The 16,068-nt window shown below is 53.4% G+C and overlaps 1 protein-coding gene across 1 annotated transcript; it reads left to right on the top strand.

The window, feature by feature from the left end:
* Nucleotides 1-1,201: 1,201 nt before the first annotated feature.
* Nucleotides 1,202-8,862, top strand: SH2D6 (SH2 domain containing 6). The gene is made up of 16 exons (XM_070798828.1): nucleotides 1,202-1,724; nucleotides 2,108-2,142; nucleotides 2,817-2,887; nucleotides 2,981-3,113; nucleotides 3,691-3,800; nucleotides 4,617-4,677; nucleotides 5,121-5,143; nucleotides 5,534-5,594; nucleotides 5,973-6,051; nucleotides 6,203-6,233; nucleotides 6,366-6,390; nucleotides 6,571-6,648; nucleotides 6,821-6,876; nucleotides 7,135-7,218; nucleotides 7,366-7,524; nucleotides 8,288-8,862. Exons 1-16 carry the CDS (start codon nucleotides 1,567-1,569, stop codon nucleotides 8,402-8,404), a joined length of 1,281 nt encoding a protein of 426 aa, XP_070654929.1. The 5' UTR covers nucleotides 1,202-1,566; the 3' UTR covers nucleotides 8,405-8,862.
* Nucleotides 8,863-16,068: the final 7,206 nt, after the last annotated feature.

The raw sequence follows: 16,068 nt of genomic DNA, 5'->3' as shown, positions 1-16,068 counted from the left end.
ACAGAAGAAAGGCCATATGAGGACACAGCAAGAAGCTGACTGTCTGCAAGCCAGCAAGAGAGCTCTAGCCAGAAATCAACCCTGACGCCACCTTGACCTTGGTCTTCTAGCCTCCAAAACAGTGAGGAAATAAACTTCTGTTGTTTCAATCACCCAGCCTGGGGTACTCTCTGATGGCAGCCTGAGCTGACTAATATGCTCATTTTCCTCATCGGCAAAGCAGGGAAACAATTAGGAAGCACACCATGAGGCTATTGTGAGAATCCGGTGAGGAAATGTGTGTGTAATGCCTGCCTGTTCAGCTTGCCTGCAGCACCTCCAGCGCCTGGAATGGTGCCTGGTATACAGTGGACATTCAATAACTACCTACCAAATGAACAACTACATCCATCAAGAAAGGAATCAGGGACTTCCCTGACCGTCAGTGGTTGAGAATTTGCCTGCCAATGTAGGGGACACAGGTTCAAGCCCTGATCCCACATGCCACGGAGCAACTAAGCGGGTCTGCCACAACTACTGAGCCTGCGCTCTACAGCTCAAGCCCTGCAACAAGAGAAAGCACTGCAATGAGTAGCTCCCCATCCCCGAAACTAGAGAAAAGCACGCATAGCAAAGACCCAGTGAAGCCAAAAATAAATTAATAAATCAAAAGACAGCAGTCGAACTAAATACAACTACTTATTTCTGAGCTTTTCAGTAACTTTCATCTCCTTGATCATCGATCAGTAGTCACCAACAAATGACAGCAGGCACAAAAGATGTAAGAAGAGTGTCTGCAGGGATCGTTTCCTGGTTGTTTTTAAAATTTTTATTTATTTATATATTTTTGGCTGTGCTGAGTCTTCGTTACTGTGCAGGTTTTCTCTAGTTGAGGAGAGTTGGGGCTACTCTCTGGTGGCTGTGCACAGGCTTCTCATTGCAGTGGCTTCTCTTGTTGCAGAGCACAGGCTCCAGGGCGCATGAGCTTCATTGTTGCAGCCTGTGGGCTCAGTAGCTGGGGTTCCTGGATTCTAGACCACAGGCTCAATCGATGTGGCTTAGTTGTTCTGCTGCATGTGGGATCTTCCCAGATCAGGGATCGAACCATTGTCTCCTGCACTGGCAGGTGGATTCTTTACCACTGAGCCACCAGGGAAAGCCTATCTCCTGTTTTTAATTGGATCTAATGCCCTGTCTTCTGTCAACTGGGAAAGGGTGTGGGCTGGCTGATCCTGAGTGGAGTCTGAAACTCTAGGAGGAGGGGAACGTTGATCAGGAAACTGGGGGCCCCTGGTCCAGCTTTGTGGGCCAGGGCTTTGAAGAGGGAGTTCTTCCTCCCGTTTTTTTTTTTTTTGAGGGGGTGGGGCAGAGGGGCTAGAGATTCAGCTGTGGGAGGCGATGAAAGAGGCGAGGGGAAGGTAGGGCTGGGCGTGGCATGGGTGAAGTTGGCCTGGGGTTGGAGGCCACAGCAGGTCCTCCTTCCTGGTGCTTGAGAGATGCAAATGATAGGAACAATAGGGCCCCTGTCACCAGGCCATTTGCGGTAGAACCTGGGCTCAGGGGAGGCAGAGCTCCTTCACCCTAGCCATGGTGAGACTTGGTTCTGGGGCAGCCCCTGATATACAGACCTGCCCACCCTGGGGCCCCAGGACTCTGGACACGGAGAGTCATTCTAGATGTACTGATTACCCCTTTACTCCCCTCCCTGACCCTTTTCAGGAGAAGCTCAGCTGGAGAAAGGCCAGGTGAGTCCCGGGGCTCCTCTCTTTTCTCTACCCTCCTCTCATTTCCACCTCACTGCAACTTTCCTGGGTATAGCCATCCTTAGAGTGGTGCTGATTCTGCCCGGTCCTACCACGCCCAGCGAGATCATTCATGTGCCTCCACTGCCCAGGGAACACAAGGGCTCCCCTGCTGCTGGCTTCCCTGGAGCACCAAGTTCTCAAGCTGTGCACCCAGGGGCATGAGCTCTGCCCCCAGACTCTTCCTCCCACTTCCCTGGTCCCAGGCTGCTGTCGCACAACTCCAGGGGGCAGTGCCATGTCTGTGAATGTCCCTGGGCTGTGCGATGTCTGGCTGACACAAACTCAGGGCTCCTTGGGCAGAGCTGACTAGAGTCCAATTGCAGGTCGGGGCCACCGCTTCCACCTCCAAGATGTGCAAGTAAGTGATCACCACCCCCCAGATGTGTAGTGTGTGCGTGTGTGTGCACTCAGTTGTGTCTGACTCTTGGTGACCCCTTGGACTGTAGTCTGGGATGTGCAGGGGTCCCAAGAGTCTCCCCTGGGGGTTCTGGATACCTCCTGCTCATTATAGTTCAGCGCTTCTAAGTCACTGGGCCCAGCTCTTTCATCTGTCTGGTTCAGAATTAGAGCTGCATGGGGTGGAGGACTGGCAGGCTTCCCAGGTGGCGCTAGTGGTAAAGAACCTGCCTGCCAATGCTGGAGCCGGAAGAAGCACGGGTTTCATTCCTGGGTCGGGAAGATCTCCTGGAGAGGAGGGCATGGCAGCTCACTCCAGTATTCTTACCATGGACAGAAGAGCCTGGTGGGTTACAGTCCTTAGGGGTCGCAAGGAGTCAGACATAACTGAAGTGACTTAGCACGCACGCAGTGGAGGACTGGCATAGAGGGAACAGGCCGTTAGGGCCCCTTATCTCCAAAATGCCTCACTGGTCCTCCTGCAGTGTTGGGAAAGAGCCCATCATGAATGGTTCCTTTGAGGCCTCTGGAAAAGTGCAGATAGTTTATTATATCTGGGAAAGAGAGCAAGTCATTATGTTAGAGAGGGGCTGGGCGGGGAGGAGATGAGGCCAGTCTCACCAGTCTCTTGTTCAGACTCCCAAGCTTGGAGAAAAGATGAACCCTGCCCATCTCCTCTGTCTGTCCCAGGGACCTGGAGACACAGGGTAAGTCCAGCTGCTGAGCCAGAGCTGGTGGGTGGGAGGAGGCAGTGGCTACCGCCACTGCTCCTGTATCCCTTCTGTCCTTCCTGTGCTCAGCATTCCTTCCTGGAAGCCCCAGAGGAGGAGGAAGAGGAGGAGGATAAATATGAGCTGCCCCCCTGTGAGGCTCTACTCCGCCACCTCACCCCTGCCCACCTTTCTGGCACTGAGGAGGACTCTTTGTACTTGGGTGAGGGCTGGGAAGTTGAGGCAGAGAGGTGGGGATCAGGCAGAACAGGAGGGTCCCCACAAGGGGAGAGGGCCCAGGTTTTGCTTCCTCCCCTTCTGTTTGGCCTGGGACAGCGAGGGGAGGTCTCAGCTGGCAGTCACTGAGGCCTCTTGGTTGGGCAGAGAGGGACAGAGGAAGGGAGGGAGGAGGGGAAAGGGAGGATGAGTGGGAAGGGGTGACGAGCCTGGAGGGGCCGTGTAACCACGGCAACAGCAGGCAAGCAGGAGGCCTGCCAGGGTCCCTGGGGCCTGGAGACCCCCCTCCGAGATCCCTGTACAACTTGGAGCAAGGGTAGGGATGCCAGGAGAGTCCCAGTTGCTGCTGGCATCCCACCCCCACAGCTCCCAGCTTGGCCAGGTGGGGGCAGGGAAGCTGGCCGCCTCCAGTTGCCATGGCGACGGGGCAGTCGGGAAGCCAGAGAGCAAGGGAGGGGAGGGAGGGAGGGAGAAGGGAATAGAGACTGGGTGAGGGGGCCAGAGGAAAACAGGAACCTATGTGGGAGGAGCCCACAGAGTCACAATGTTGGAGTGTTTTCCAGATCACTCTGCTCCCCTGGGCCCTCCCACATCACCACTGCCACCACCACAGCCCCAGCCGGAGATGGTACACAGCCTCCCTGCCCGCCCCACCCCAGCGCACCATTTTCCAGTGAGTAAATCTAAGAGGCATCCCGTATGCAAAATTCCCCCACATCTGCATTCATGAGGCCCCTGAAAAATTAGCTGCGTCGTCGGAAGCCAGAGCCCTGTTGAGAGTGGCTCCTCCCACCTGCCTGGTCTGGTCCTTGCACCCTCCCCATCAGCATCACCTAAGACTCAGCCTTTTCGCCTGGGCCAGGAGTGGGGAGTGGGGGTGGGTGGGTGCATTGAAGCTCCCCTACCTCTTGAAGCTGAGAGCTTCTCAGGACCCTCCCTGCCTGTGGAGTGAAGAAAGCCCTCGCTCAGCTGCCAGTCACTGCCAGCTGTCATCCCTCCATGATCCCGGGTGTGGGCTTTGAGAGCTGCCACTTTCATCCTATATTGTATGGGAATAAAAAGAAAAAGAGGCTCACAACAAAGAAAGAGCCACAGAACAGAGGTAAAGAGGAGAGCTGCCTCCTTTGCACATTAATGCTTGTGTTGTAGTTTTTGGGGGGCAGGGGCTTTCCTGGTAGCTCCATCGGTAAAGAATCTGCCTTTCAATGCAGGAGACCTGGGTTCAGTTCCTGGGTTGGGAAGATCCCCTGGAGGAGGGCATAGCACTCCATGCCACTCCATGGCACTCCAGTATTCTTGCCTGGAGAATTCCATGGACAGAGGAGCCTGGTGGGCCAGTCCATGGCGTCACAAGAGTTGGGTTTGTTTTTTTTTTAAAGCTGCACAGATATACACAGTCCTTCTGCATCCCACCCTGCTAGTCTTGCCCTCCTCCTGCTGCTGCTCCCTGACCCCCGTTCTCCCTCCTGCCACTGCATTGTGCCCACAGCCCAAGGCAGCGCCGAGCCCACTGGAGGCCCTGAAGCAGAGCTGGCCCTTTGGAAGGCAAGGTAATAGGGATGTCCAGTCTCATTCCGAGGCCCACCCATTCCCTGCCCTGAGAAGCGGAATCCTGGCTCCCATGAGATTGGGGAGCTGGCCTCACACTAGTCTCATGCTTTGCCCAGTCGCTGCATCCCCTGAGTTGTTCCTCAATTTTACCTGCTGATCCCCCTAGGGCAGGCAGTTTGGGAGGAGGCTGAGGCCCTCACTCAGAGTCCCTGGCTCCTCGGCCCCTTGGGCACCTGCTGAGGTCTCTGGGTCAGGTGAGGGGCACCCTGGGGTATGAAGTAAGGCAATTAGGGGTGAGGAGGGCTTTCTCCTGGGACTTCAAAGCTGGCTCTGAGGATCCCCTCAGAGAAGCTCCAAGGAAGCTCTGCTTTTCCAGCCTAAGTTTCACTAATTCCTTTCTCCTTGCTGCTCCTGACTGGTGGGTCTCTCCTTTTCCTACCAGAGCTGGGTGAACCGGCCCGAGCGGTGAGTGGCCCCTCACTCTAGGACTGGCTAGGAAGTTGGTGGTGGTGGTGGGGTGGGGTGGGAGCGCCAGGAAATACCCCTAAAACCAGGGGAAGAGGCCTGGAGCAGGATCCTTCCCCTTTGGCCAGAGGCTCTAGCAGGGCGTCAGCCAGTGTCCCGGGAGGTGTCTGCCCAGTTCCTCCTGGACTCTCAGGCTCTCTGAGCCCAGGATGGGAAGCAGGTGCTCATGGGTGCCCTCTTCTGGGCAAAGGAGCACTTTTAGTCATTCCATTTCCACCTAGGATGGGGGGTGGGGGGGTTGAGGTACCAATAGCTCCCCCAAATGATGGCTTCGTCCTCCTTCCCACTCACTGCTCAAACCCTGGGTACCACACTCCCTCCTTATCTTAGGTGCCAGGCCCTTTGAAGGAGCCCGATGAGGACATCTATGTGGAGTGTGAGCCCAGTCCAGGTGAATCCCTCTCTCTACCCCACCCCGCCCTGCCCTGAGGTCCTCGGCTGCCCACCAGCAGCACAGCACAGTCTTCTGGCTCCATTGTCTGCCCCATCCTCTCTCAGTACCCCACCAACACATATCTGCCTTCAGACACACACACACAGATGCCTCTGGTCTAGAGTGACCCACACTGTTCCTGCCACGGAGGGAACCCCTTTAGAGCAGGGGCTGTGGGGGCTTCCCAGCTGTTGTGGCCAGGACAGCGCTCTGCCTGGTTGGACAGACTCCCCAAAGGTCAAGCTGCAGAGAAGCAGAGAAGACTCCGCAGCTGCCCCCTAGCCCCGCCCCAGGCTCCTGGAGCTCCCTGCTTGATGCTCAGCCCTGCTGTTTTAGTCCCAGCCTTTACTCAGACTCTGAGTTCCCCAGTCCTGACGGCCCCAGTCCCTCTACCAAGGATATCCATGGGGCCCAGGTGAGTGCCCCAAGTTTGTGTGTGTGTGGGGGGTGGAATGGCCAGCCCAGGCTTCCCCAGCCTTGACCCTGAGATCTCTGGGGTCACTGAACCTTTTCTTTTGAAGGAGGTAAAGACCCTGAACCCTTGTTTCCCAATTTGCTCCCCACAGGCCCACCATAACCCCCCAAGAAGCTCAGAATGTAAGAGGCTGGGGTTGGGGTAGAGCTGGGGGTGGGGGTGCGGAGGTGAGCTGGGAGTGAGGGGGAAAGGGAGGCTCAGAGTGGGACTTCCCGCCCAAAGAAGCAGGCCTGACTCAACATCCTGTGTCCTAGGGAGCATCAAAGGCCACCTCTGAAGGTGAGTATGGGCATTACCAGTATGGATCCATGCACTCACGTGGGGCCCTCCCTAGCCACAGCCCTGCAGGCCACAGACTGTCTCCCAGCCCGCCTGCACCCTGCTTGGTTGAGGGGGTCCCTGCAGCTCTGACTCCAGCTGAGAACAGGTCTGAGAGGACCCGCCCTGGGCACTTTCCAGGGTCTGCACCAAATCGGGAAGCTCCCAGTCTGTACCTTAACATCACTCCTCAGTTGGAGGTCACGCGTGGCCTGGCCGGTGGGTCTTACCGGGACCCCTAGGAGGGGAGGGGTGAAGCACTGGGTGTCCACTTTGGCCTTGAAGCCTTTGCATACCTCCTGGGACCTCCCCCGCCCTCGCAGCTGGGCCCAAAGCCTCCCAGGTCTAATCCCTGGCCAGCCCCAGGGCTATAATCTGCTTCTTCCGGCAGAAAGGAGAACCTCTCTTTCTTCTGTAGCCGCCACCCAGAACACCTCAGGTGCCCAGGTGAGGAGGGGCTGCAAGTGAGCTGGGGGGCAGAGGGGAGGCCCTCAGGAACAGAGCCCAGGTCCACACCCAGGAGCCCTTTTGGGCTGGATGTGTGTACGCGGCTCTAGACAGGACACGTTTTGTTGAGCTTGCGTGGACTCAGCCTGGGGAAGACCGACAGGAACACAAATAACTGCAAGCCGCCGGGGTGTTCTCTGCTCCCCATTCCCGATCTGGTGCCCTGGCATATCACTGATCTGCTGGGTGTGTGTACAGGAAGGCAATCTGCTGGGTCAGCCTTGGTACTCAGGGAACTGTGACCGCCATGCTGCTGAGAGCGCCCTGCTCCGATGCCAGAAGGTGGGCCACCCACTGCAGACCCCCAGGGCCTTCTCAGAAACCCCTTCTGCTCAGGGGCTGTGGCTGGCAGGTGGGAGCAGCTGGGCAGGGATTGGAGTCAGGGCTGCAGCTGGAAATGTGAGGCTAATGGATGGGCGCCCTCCCCAGGATGGAGCATATACCGTGCGCCCCAGCTCAGGCCCTCGCGGCACCCAGCCCTTCACCCTGGCAGTACTTCTCCACGGCCGAGTCTTCAACATTCCCATCAGGCGGCTGGCTGATGGGCGCCACTATGCCCTGGGCCGTGAGGGCAGGAACCATGAGGAGGTGGGTGCTGAAGTGGTGAAGCTAAGCAGAGCAGCCCCTGGGCCCAGCTGGGAGCATTTCCCTGGGGAAAACCACATTTTGTCTTTTTCCGGAGTGGGTGATCAGTCATTTCAGTTCAGTCACTCAGTTGTGTCTGACTCTTTGCGACCCCATGGACTGCAGCATGCTAGGCTTTCCTGTCCATCACCAACTCCCTGAGCTGCTCAAACTCATGTCCATTGAGTTGGTGATACCATCCAACCATCTCATCCTCTCCAAGGGTGATCAATATCCTTGGCCACAAGTCTGAACTCTTTCCCAAAAGCCTGCACTTTGAGAAGAGGCCCACTCTACTCTGGAGGAGTTACCCACTCCTGCAAGGCCCAGCCTGCCTGGAGCCCAGGTTGGGGCATTTGTACCTGTATGAACCCAGCTGGGAAGATGGCAGGGCCTGGGTAGTCCAGATTTTTGTCTGTACCAAGAACTCAGCTTTGCACCCAGCATTTGCTAGGCTGCAAACCAGAGACAGTCACTCCTCAGGTCCCCATACCAGAGGTCCCGGGCAGGGGCCCCAGAGTTGTTTGGGGGAAATGCACACTGGTGCCATCAGACAGAAGGCCTGGAATGGGGCAGCAGGATGCAGTGGAGCTTCATGGGGCAACAGGAAGGAAAATACGTAGAAAAATGTCCAAAACGCCCTTGCCAGAGCCCCCCAGCTCCCTCAGGAAGTTTCTCCTGGCACAGGGCTCAAGGGCCTCACCGATGCCCTCCCGTCCCTGCGCAGCTCTTCTCCTCCGTGGCCGCCATGGTCCAGCACTACATGCAGCACCCCCTACCGCTCCTGGACAGGCAGAGCGGCAGCCGGCAGCTCACCTGCCTGCTCTTCCCCACCAAGCCCTGACGCCACAGCACATGTGCAGCCTCACCTCTGGCCCCATATTTTGCCCCGTGGGCTGTCTCCCTCTTCTCTTCCAGTTTGCCACCCCCCAGATTCCCCCATCCTTTGTCCCAGTCCCTCCAGGCCCCTGGGAAGGATGGCCCAGAGACAGAAAGTGCCCCCAAGTCCCTACTCCATTCTCACCCAAAGCCTGACACTGCTACTCCCTGCTCCCTCTCCACTGGGAAGCAGGGGACAGGCAGGGCCCCCATTCCTGGCCCCCAGGCATGCCTCCCAAGCTGCTCTGAATGAAGCTCTTCTGGGGGAAGCTGAACCTCACAGGTTAGAGTCTGGGCAGTCCTGCTTGAACACAAGGAGAATCCACCCGCATGTTGTAGGAGGTTTAACAGGGAGCTGGCCTCTGGGAGAGACTTGGTGGCCCTGCACATAGTTTTGCTTTCAATAAATATTTGTTGAATGAATTCTTGAATTCTGTTGAGCGAAGCAGAGACAGCCTCCTCCGTGAGGCGCCGAGGTTCTCAAGTGTCCCAGGGCACAGCATGGGCCTGGGAGTGCTAGAGCAGTGGTGGCCAGGCCAGGACAGAAGGGCCGGCCCCTTTTCTGCCCTTTGGCTGGGGTTTTGGCCCTTAGATGGTCTGTGGCGGCCGCCCTGGGTGGGCTGAGTTTTGTTTCTTTTTGTTTGCGGGAGTCAGGGTAGGGGCAGGAGAAAGGCTCGGTGCTGCTCAGCCACCCCATGAAATGACGAGAACAGAGCTCAGTACTTGCCCACCACCCATTTACCGCCCTAGCATTCCATCTGGGAGGGATGCGCCCGATTTTGAGCGCTGGGTGTTGTCTGGGGTGGAGCGGACCCCAGGAAACATCTGGGTATGAACCGGGCCAGGCTGCCATGGACGGATCCACGCGTTGTTCAGAGAAGACAAGAGGCCATCGGAGCTGAGCTGCCCACAGGCACGCCCCCGGGAGGGAGGCTCCAGGGATGCGGGCTCCGAGATAAGCCGGCGGCCTGCGGGCGGGCGGGAGAGCGGAGAAGGGCGGCCCCGCGCGGGCTGGGCCGAGGGGCGGGCAAGTCCCCGGGCCCTGGCGCTGCGCCCGGAACACCCCGTGCCGGAAGCGCATGTGACCGTGACTCCGCACAAGCCGCGAAACAAAAGGCGGCTCAGCAGTCTCCAGCGGCGCTCGGGCTGGCACGGAGGGTTCGGACCCGTGCTCCTAGCCGTAGCCTGAGCTCTGCGCCCACCGACTCTGCCCGCACCCAACCCCAAGGCTGGGGCTCCGGGGCGGGAGCCAGGGGGAGGTGGTGAAGGAGGGCGCGCGGGTGAAATGCAAACACGAGGCTGGGTGGGCGCTACGGAGGTCCAGGCTAGGCGTCCAGGAAAGCGTTGTTGGCTTCACCACAGCTGGCTCTGGCAAGTTTCCCCTCCCAACCTTAATTCCTGTAACGGAGGTGAAGATAATCCTCCCTACCAGTTACCCTATGGTTGGGGGGCTTGCGTGAGGTGGACCATGTGGAAGATGAGGACCGTGCAGGGCTAATGGGCTGCACTCTGACCCTTCTTTCCCCTCAAAAACACGCGTGTGAATTTGGGTCAGTCAACTGCCACTTCCAGTGTTCACTACAGCACGGATGTAATTTCCGCCCAGGGCACCAGGAGGAGGAGCAGGATGGGCAGACGGCGCAGGCCGAGGTGGGGGTGGATGCTGCTGCCCATCCATGTGGAGAGGGGACTAGCAGCTGGGCTCTAGTAGAGCAGGGGGATAATAGTGAAACCTTTTACAACAGATTGGGACTTGAACTCACGTGGCTGGGACTCAAACCCAGTCAAAACCTTGCTTAGGACTTGAACCCATATAGCTGGGACTCTAACCCAGCCAAAACCCACAGTGGTTTTAGGACCTAATGAAGCTCCGGTTCTTCATGTCGCATGGCAGAAAGAATTCAGTGAGAGACAAAGTGATAGGTGAGAAATGAATTTATTCAGCTACAGAGAGAGGCACACTCCACAGAGTGCAGCAGCCAAATGGGGCCTGGTTAGTTTTTATAAGCTGGGTCATTTCATATGTTAATGAGTGGGAGGATTATTCCAACTGTTTTTGGGAAGGGGCAGAGATTTCCAGGATTTGGGCCACCACCCACTCCTTAGTCTTGACAGTGCCTTGGAACTGTCATGGCACTTTTGGGTGTGTCATTTCACTTGCTGATTGAGGATTAAGGCCTAGTCTTGTCTGCATCTCGGTCCCATTTGATTCTAATCGGTTTATGTTGTGTCCTTGGGCTGTCTCTCTTTCAAAAGTAATGCCCCGCCCCTTCCCCTCCTGTTACAGTAGGATCCCCAAGTGAGCCCCCTTCTGCTCTGGCTCCCTCCAGACTATGGATGGGAGTGGCCACTCCCTACCCTTTACCAGACTGACTCAGGCAGGAACTCAGGGCTGGAGAGGGTGGGGACCCGCCTTAGGGTGGGCCTCAGGATACTAACGGAATCTATTAGAACCCTGCAGTGGCCCCACCCTTCCCTCACCCTTCTCCCTGTACCAAACCAAGCAGTTACTGATGAGGACAATAGAGTCACAGACCCAGTGTCTGATGCATGTTCCTGAGTTGTTTTACAGATACTATAACTGCCAACAGAGGGAAAAAACCCTAACTGCATAATGACCAGACTGTAGCCATGACATAAGCTGCTCCATCTTGAGCAGTATAGAATCCATGGCTAGCACAATTCTAAGAACTGGCCTCAAGAGAACGGATTAACATACATGTCTCAAAATAACCTATATCTTTGTGGGCATCAAACTGACTGTAGTTTACTCTGCCCGTATATGTCAGCAGGCAACTAAAATTGTCAACAAAGACAGGCTACAGACCCATGTTAACATTTTCCACTCTGAGAATAAATACTGTGCCCATTGTTAGCATAAAGAAGTTACAGAAGATGGATCTTTGCCCCGTAGTTCCATAGATATGAAATGATGATGGCAGTGGGGAATTGAAAGCAGCTCTTTCACCCCTTTCCTGTTGGCCCACTTCTGTTCCTAACTTTAACAGAGCCCAGTTATAAGAATGAGATCACTGAGCAATTGAAACTTACTCCTTAGCTCTCCTGAATGCACTCCATACTTGCCAAGTCGCTTCAGTCGTGTCCTGCCAGGCTTCTCTGTCCATGGGATTTCCCAGGCATGAATATCGGAGTGAGTTGCCATTTCCTCCTCCAGGCACCAAACCTGTGTCTCTTAAGTCTACTGCAATGGCAGGTGGGTTCTTTACCACCAGCACTACCTGGGAAGCCCAAGCCTTGTCTAAACTGTTGATTCTTTTCCTAAATGAAAAGAAGTAAGAATGAAAAATTAAGCAGTTAAAAAATGAGTAGTTCTGTGGGGACCTCCACGGTGGTCCAGTGGTTAAGATTCCTCGCTCGCAATGCAGGGGGTGAGGATTCCATCCTTGGTCAGGGAACTACATCCTGCATGCTGCAACTAAAGCCCATTGCAGCCAAATAAACTAAAAAACAAAATGAGTAGTTGTCTACCCCTGATAACCCACTTAGTAATCCTGCAGGCAGATCATGCAGGCAGGATAGCATCTGAAGACAAAGTCAGCCAGTCTGTACACAATGGAGAATGCTGAAGAACCCAACCTCCTGTCTAGATGATTCACTGAGATTCTTTCCACCAGTTTTCCCCTTTAAAAACCTGTATGGCTGAGTAGAATCTTCACAGCTGGTGTCAGTACACAAGTCCACCTTCTCTCCAGATTGCTGGCTTCTCTGATTAAAACACCTTTCCTTTCACTGACACTTGCCTCTCAAATTATTGGCTTCTGGGTGTCGGACACAACTGAGCGACTGAACTGAACTGAACTTAGTGGTACGCAGCTGAACCTGAGTTCAGCAACACATACAGACTCCTGCATCCCTCACCAGATATGCAGGTTTGACTTCTCAGGAGGAGTCCTCCACCCTAGTGCCTGTTTTTTTTTTATGTTGTTGTTTTTCACCAAGTCATGAATTTACCTAGCTCTGAAGCCACATGGCCTGTAGGAGGAGAGTAGAGGCCACAGAAAAGGGCTCAGCAGTTAGTGGCTGCTTGGTCCCAGCTGAGGGAACGAGTCTCACTCCTTCCCTCCCTGGGGAGAAAGAGGAGGGGGCAGTCCAGGCAGTGGGGACAATCTGTGACAAAAGATCCGGAGGGCCAAAAAGAACATGATCTGGAGAGCAACTCAGCCTCATTGGTGCCTCCTCAGACTGCAGGTCTGTGCTTAAATGTTCCCTTCTCCAGGAAGCCTTCCTGGCTGCCCCAGCCTAGGCTTGGGCACCTAATACATCGCAAGCAAGTGCCTTTTCACTCCCAGGAAAGGACCAGCTGCCACAACTGCCCACTATTGTGTATCCAGGACCTGGGATACAGTACGTGCCAAATATTTCTTGAGAGAGTCACTGAATATGTCAAGTCTACTCTGGATCTCTCTGAAGCTCATAGTGTTCCTTGTCAGGACTTCATTTGTAAGAGGAAAATCTAACCTAGTGTTTTCCAATAGAACGTTCTGTGGTGATACGAACATTCTATAGTTGCATTGTCCACTACAGAAGCCATTAGCCACAATAGCACTTGAAATGTGACAGTGACCGAAGAGCTGAATTTTTAACAATAATGTAATTAACTTTTTTCAAGTTTTTTTTTTTTTTTTTGGGGGGGGGGGGGGCGTGGGCGCTGTGCCATGTGGCTTGTGGGATCTTAGTTCCCCAACCAGGGATTGAACCTAGGCCATGGCAGTGACAGCGCAGAGTCCTAACCACTGGACTGCCAGGGAATTCCCTATAATGTAATTCATTTTTAATTAATTTAAATTCAGATAGCCACATATATAGTTCATGGCTATCAAAATGTTCTATGTCTCTTAACTTCCCGAGTGTGAGGGGCAATGGTGAGAGAGAAATCTGGAGAAGGCGGTGGCAGCTGGGTCCTCCATAATGAGTGTGAGCAAAGGGGAGCCACTGAGGCTCTGAGCTGGGGGTGGGGGTGCTGGAGGGATGGTATTTTGGGAGGATCGCTTCAGCTGTGAAGTGCTGAGTGGGTCTGAGGGCAGCACGGATGCAGGGAGAACAGTTTGGGGCTGCACATATTTCTGTGATCTGGATGATAGATGACACCCCTTGTTTTTCACCATGCCAGTCACCCTCCAAACACCTTCTTTCTACTTCCCCTCATCCAGTGAACTAGACTCTAGAAAATTCTAAGCACGGTCACCAACTGGGGGATCAAGTCTTGAAGAAATGCCATTTGGTGAAGAAGCTTGTGGATTACCCAGAGTGCTTTGCTGTCTTTAGTGGCCTGGAAGGGTCAATAGGGCCCAGGGTATGGCATGCAGGCTTGCAGCTGGGGAAGGCCTGAAAGTGTGGCTGCTCCCAGACAAGACCACACTGTGGGGCTCAGAATGTGTTCTGTGCAACCTGCCAGCATGCTTTTTCACTTTGGTTTCTAAAGAGGCACTCTGGGAATTCCCTGGTGGTCCAGTGGTTAGGACTTTCTGTTTTCACTACTGAGGGCCCGGGTTCAGTCCCTGGGGAACTAAGATCCCTCAAGACATGCAGCACGGTCATAAATAAATAAATAAAAAGGCAGTCTGATCCCTGGGAAAAAACATGGGATTTGGGGGCTAAAGGACCTAACTTTGAATCAGGCTCAGTTGCTTTATGTCTGTGTGGCCTTAACCTTGGTCTCTTTACTTTTAAAATGGGGCAATTAATACCTACTTTTTAGAGTTGTTGTGAGAGTAAGAAATTTTATCTATCTATCTACTAATGTATATTTAGCCTAACACACCCTGACGTGTACTAGGGTCGAATGATTGGTACCTAATAACAGTCCCAACAGTGAATATGGGCTTCCCTGGTGGCTCAGATGGTAAAGAATCTGCCTGCAATGCAGGAGACCTGGGTTCGATGCCTGGGTTTGGAAGATCTTCTGGAGAATGGAATGGCAACCTACTCCAGTATTCTTGCCTGGAGAATTCCATGGGCAGAAGAGCCTGGCGGGCTAATGTCCATGAAGTCACAAAAAGTTGGACACCGAGCAACTAACACTTTAACTTCACTTTCAACTATGAATATAGGTCAAGCCTGGTTGCATTCCTGACTGCATGCTCCATTTTCAGGGGCTTCCTGACTTGTTTCCTCAACACACACACATACACACACATGTGACCTTTAGGCATCTCTGCCTAAAGGTTTATAATTGTTGTTCTCTCTGCCCACCTGGGTTTCCTATCCCCCTCCTTTTGGTAATACTGGCTACCCACTCCAGTATTCTTGTCTGGAGAATTCCATGGACAGAGGCCATAGTCCATGGGGTCACAAAGAGTCAGACACAACTGAGCAACTAACACTTTCATGTGGATATTGAGCTCATTAAAAAAAAAAAAAACTCCTTATTTATTTATCTATTTTGTTTTGGCTGCACAGCTGGCAGAGTCTTGATTACCTGACCAGGGATTGAACCCGGGCCCCCCACAATGAAAGCATGGAGTCCTAACCACTAGACATCCAGGGAATTCCTGCTGAAATCATTTTGGAAGTGTTTTCAAGTTCTCCCAAATGTTTCCTTTCTCTACTGTGCAAATTTAGTGGAGGAGAGAGAGGGGTGTTGGGAGCAGAAGGATTTCTGTAAAGTCTGGTTTTCAGACACCTACGGACCACGATGAGGATGTCACAAGTGAGTGACAAAAAAGGAGAAAAACACCACCTGAAAAGTGAGTTCTTCCTGAAGCAAAATTATTCCATTTAATTGTTGTCTTTGTTCAGTGGCTAAGTCATGTCCGACTCTTTGCGACCCCAAGGACTACAGTCTGCCAGTCTCCTCTGTCCTCCACTATCTCCCAGAGATTGGTCAAATTCATGGCTGTTGATTGAGTCGGTGATGCTGTCTAACCATTTCATCCTCTGCTGCCCCCTTCTACTTTGCCTTTAATCTTTCCCAGCATCAGGGTCTTTTCCAATGAGTTGGCTCATCAAGTCAGGTGGTCAAAGTATTGGAGCTTCAGCTTCAGCATCAATAATCAGGGTTGATTTTCTTTAGGATTGACTGATTTGATCTCTTTGCTGTCCAGGGGACTCTCAAGAGTCTTCTTCAGCACCACAGTTCCAAAGCATCAATTCTTTGGCGCTCAACCTTTTTTATAGTCCAACTCTCACATCTGTATTTGACTACTGGAAAAACCATAGCCTTGACTAGATGGACCTTTGTTGACAATGTGATGTCTCTGCTTTTTAATATGCTATCTAGGTTGGTCATCGCTTTCCTTCGAAGGAGGAAATGTCTTTTAATTTCATGGCTGCAGTCACTATCTGCAGTGATTTCGGAGCCCAAGAAAATAAAATCTATCACTGTTTCCATTGTTTCCCCATCTATTTGCCATGAAGTGATGGGACAAGGGGCCATGATCTTAGTTTTTTGCATGTTAAGTTTTAAGCCAGTTTTTTCACTCTCCTCTTTCACTTTCATAAAGAGGCTTTTTAGTTCCTCTTCTCTTTCTGCCATAAGGGTGGTGTTATCTGCATATCTGAGGTTATTGATATTTCCAGTCACTTGATTTTTGGAGTAGGAAATGACAACCCACTCCAATATTCTTGCCTGGAAAATTCCATGGACAGAGGAGCCTGGTGGGTTTGTAA

Source organism: Bos indicus, chromosome 11 (genome assembly GCF_029378745.1).
Source record: "Bos indicus isolate NIAB-ARS_2022 breed Sahiwal x Tharparkar chromosome 11, NIAB-ARS_B.indTharparkar_mat_pri_1.0, whole genome shotgun sequence".
In the NCBI taxonomy this organism is placed as follows: Eukaryota; Metazoa; Chordata; class Mammalia; order Artiodactyla; family Bovidae; genus Bos; species Bos indicus.
The sequence above is the reverse complement of the archived record's forward strand: the minus strand, read 5'-3'. Positions and strand labels throughout refer to the sequence as shown.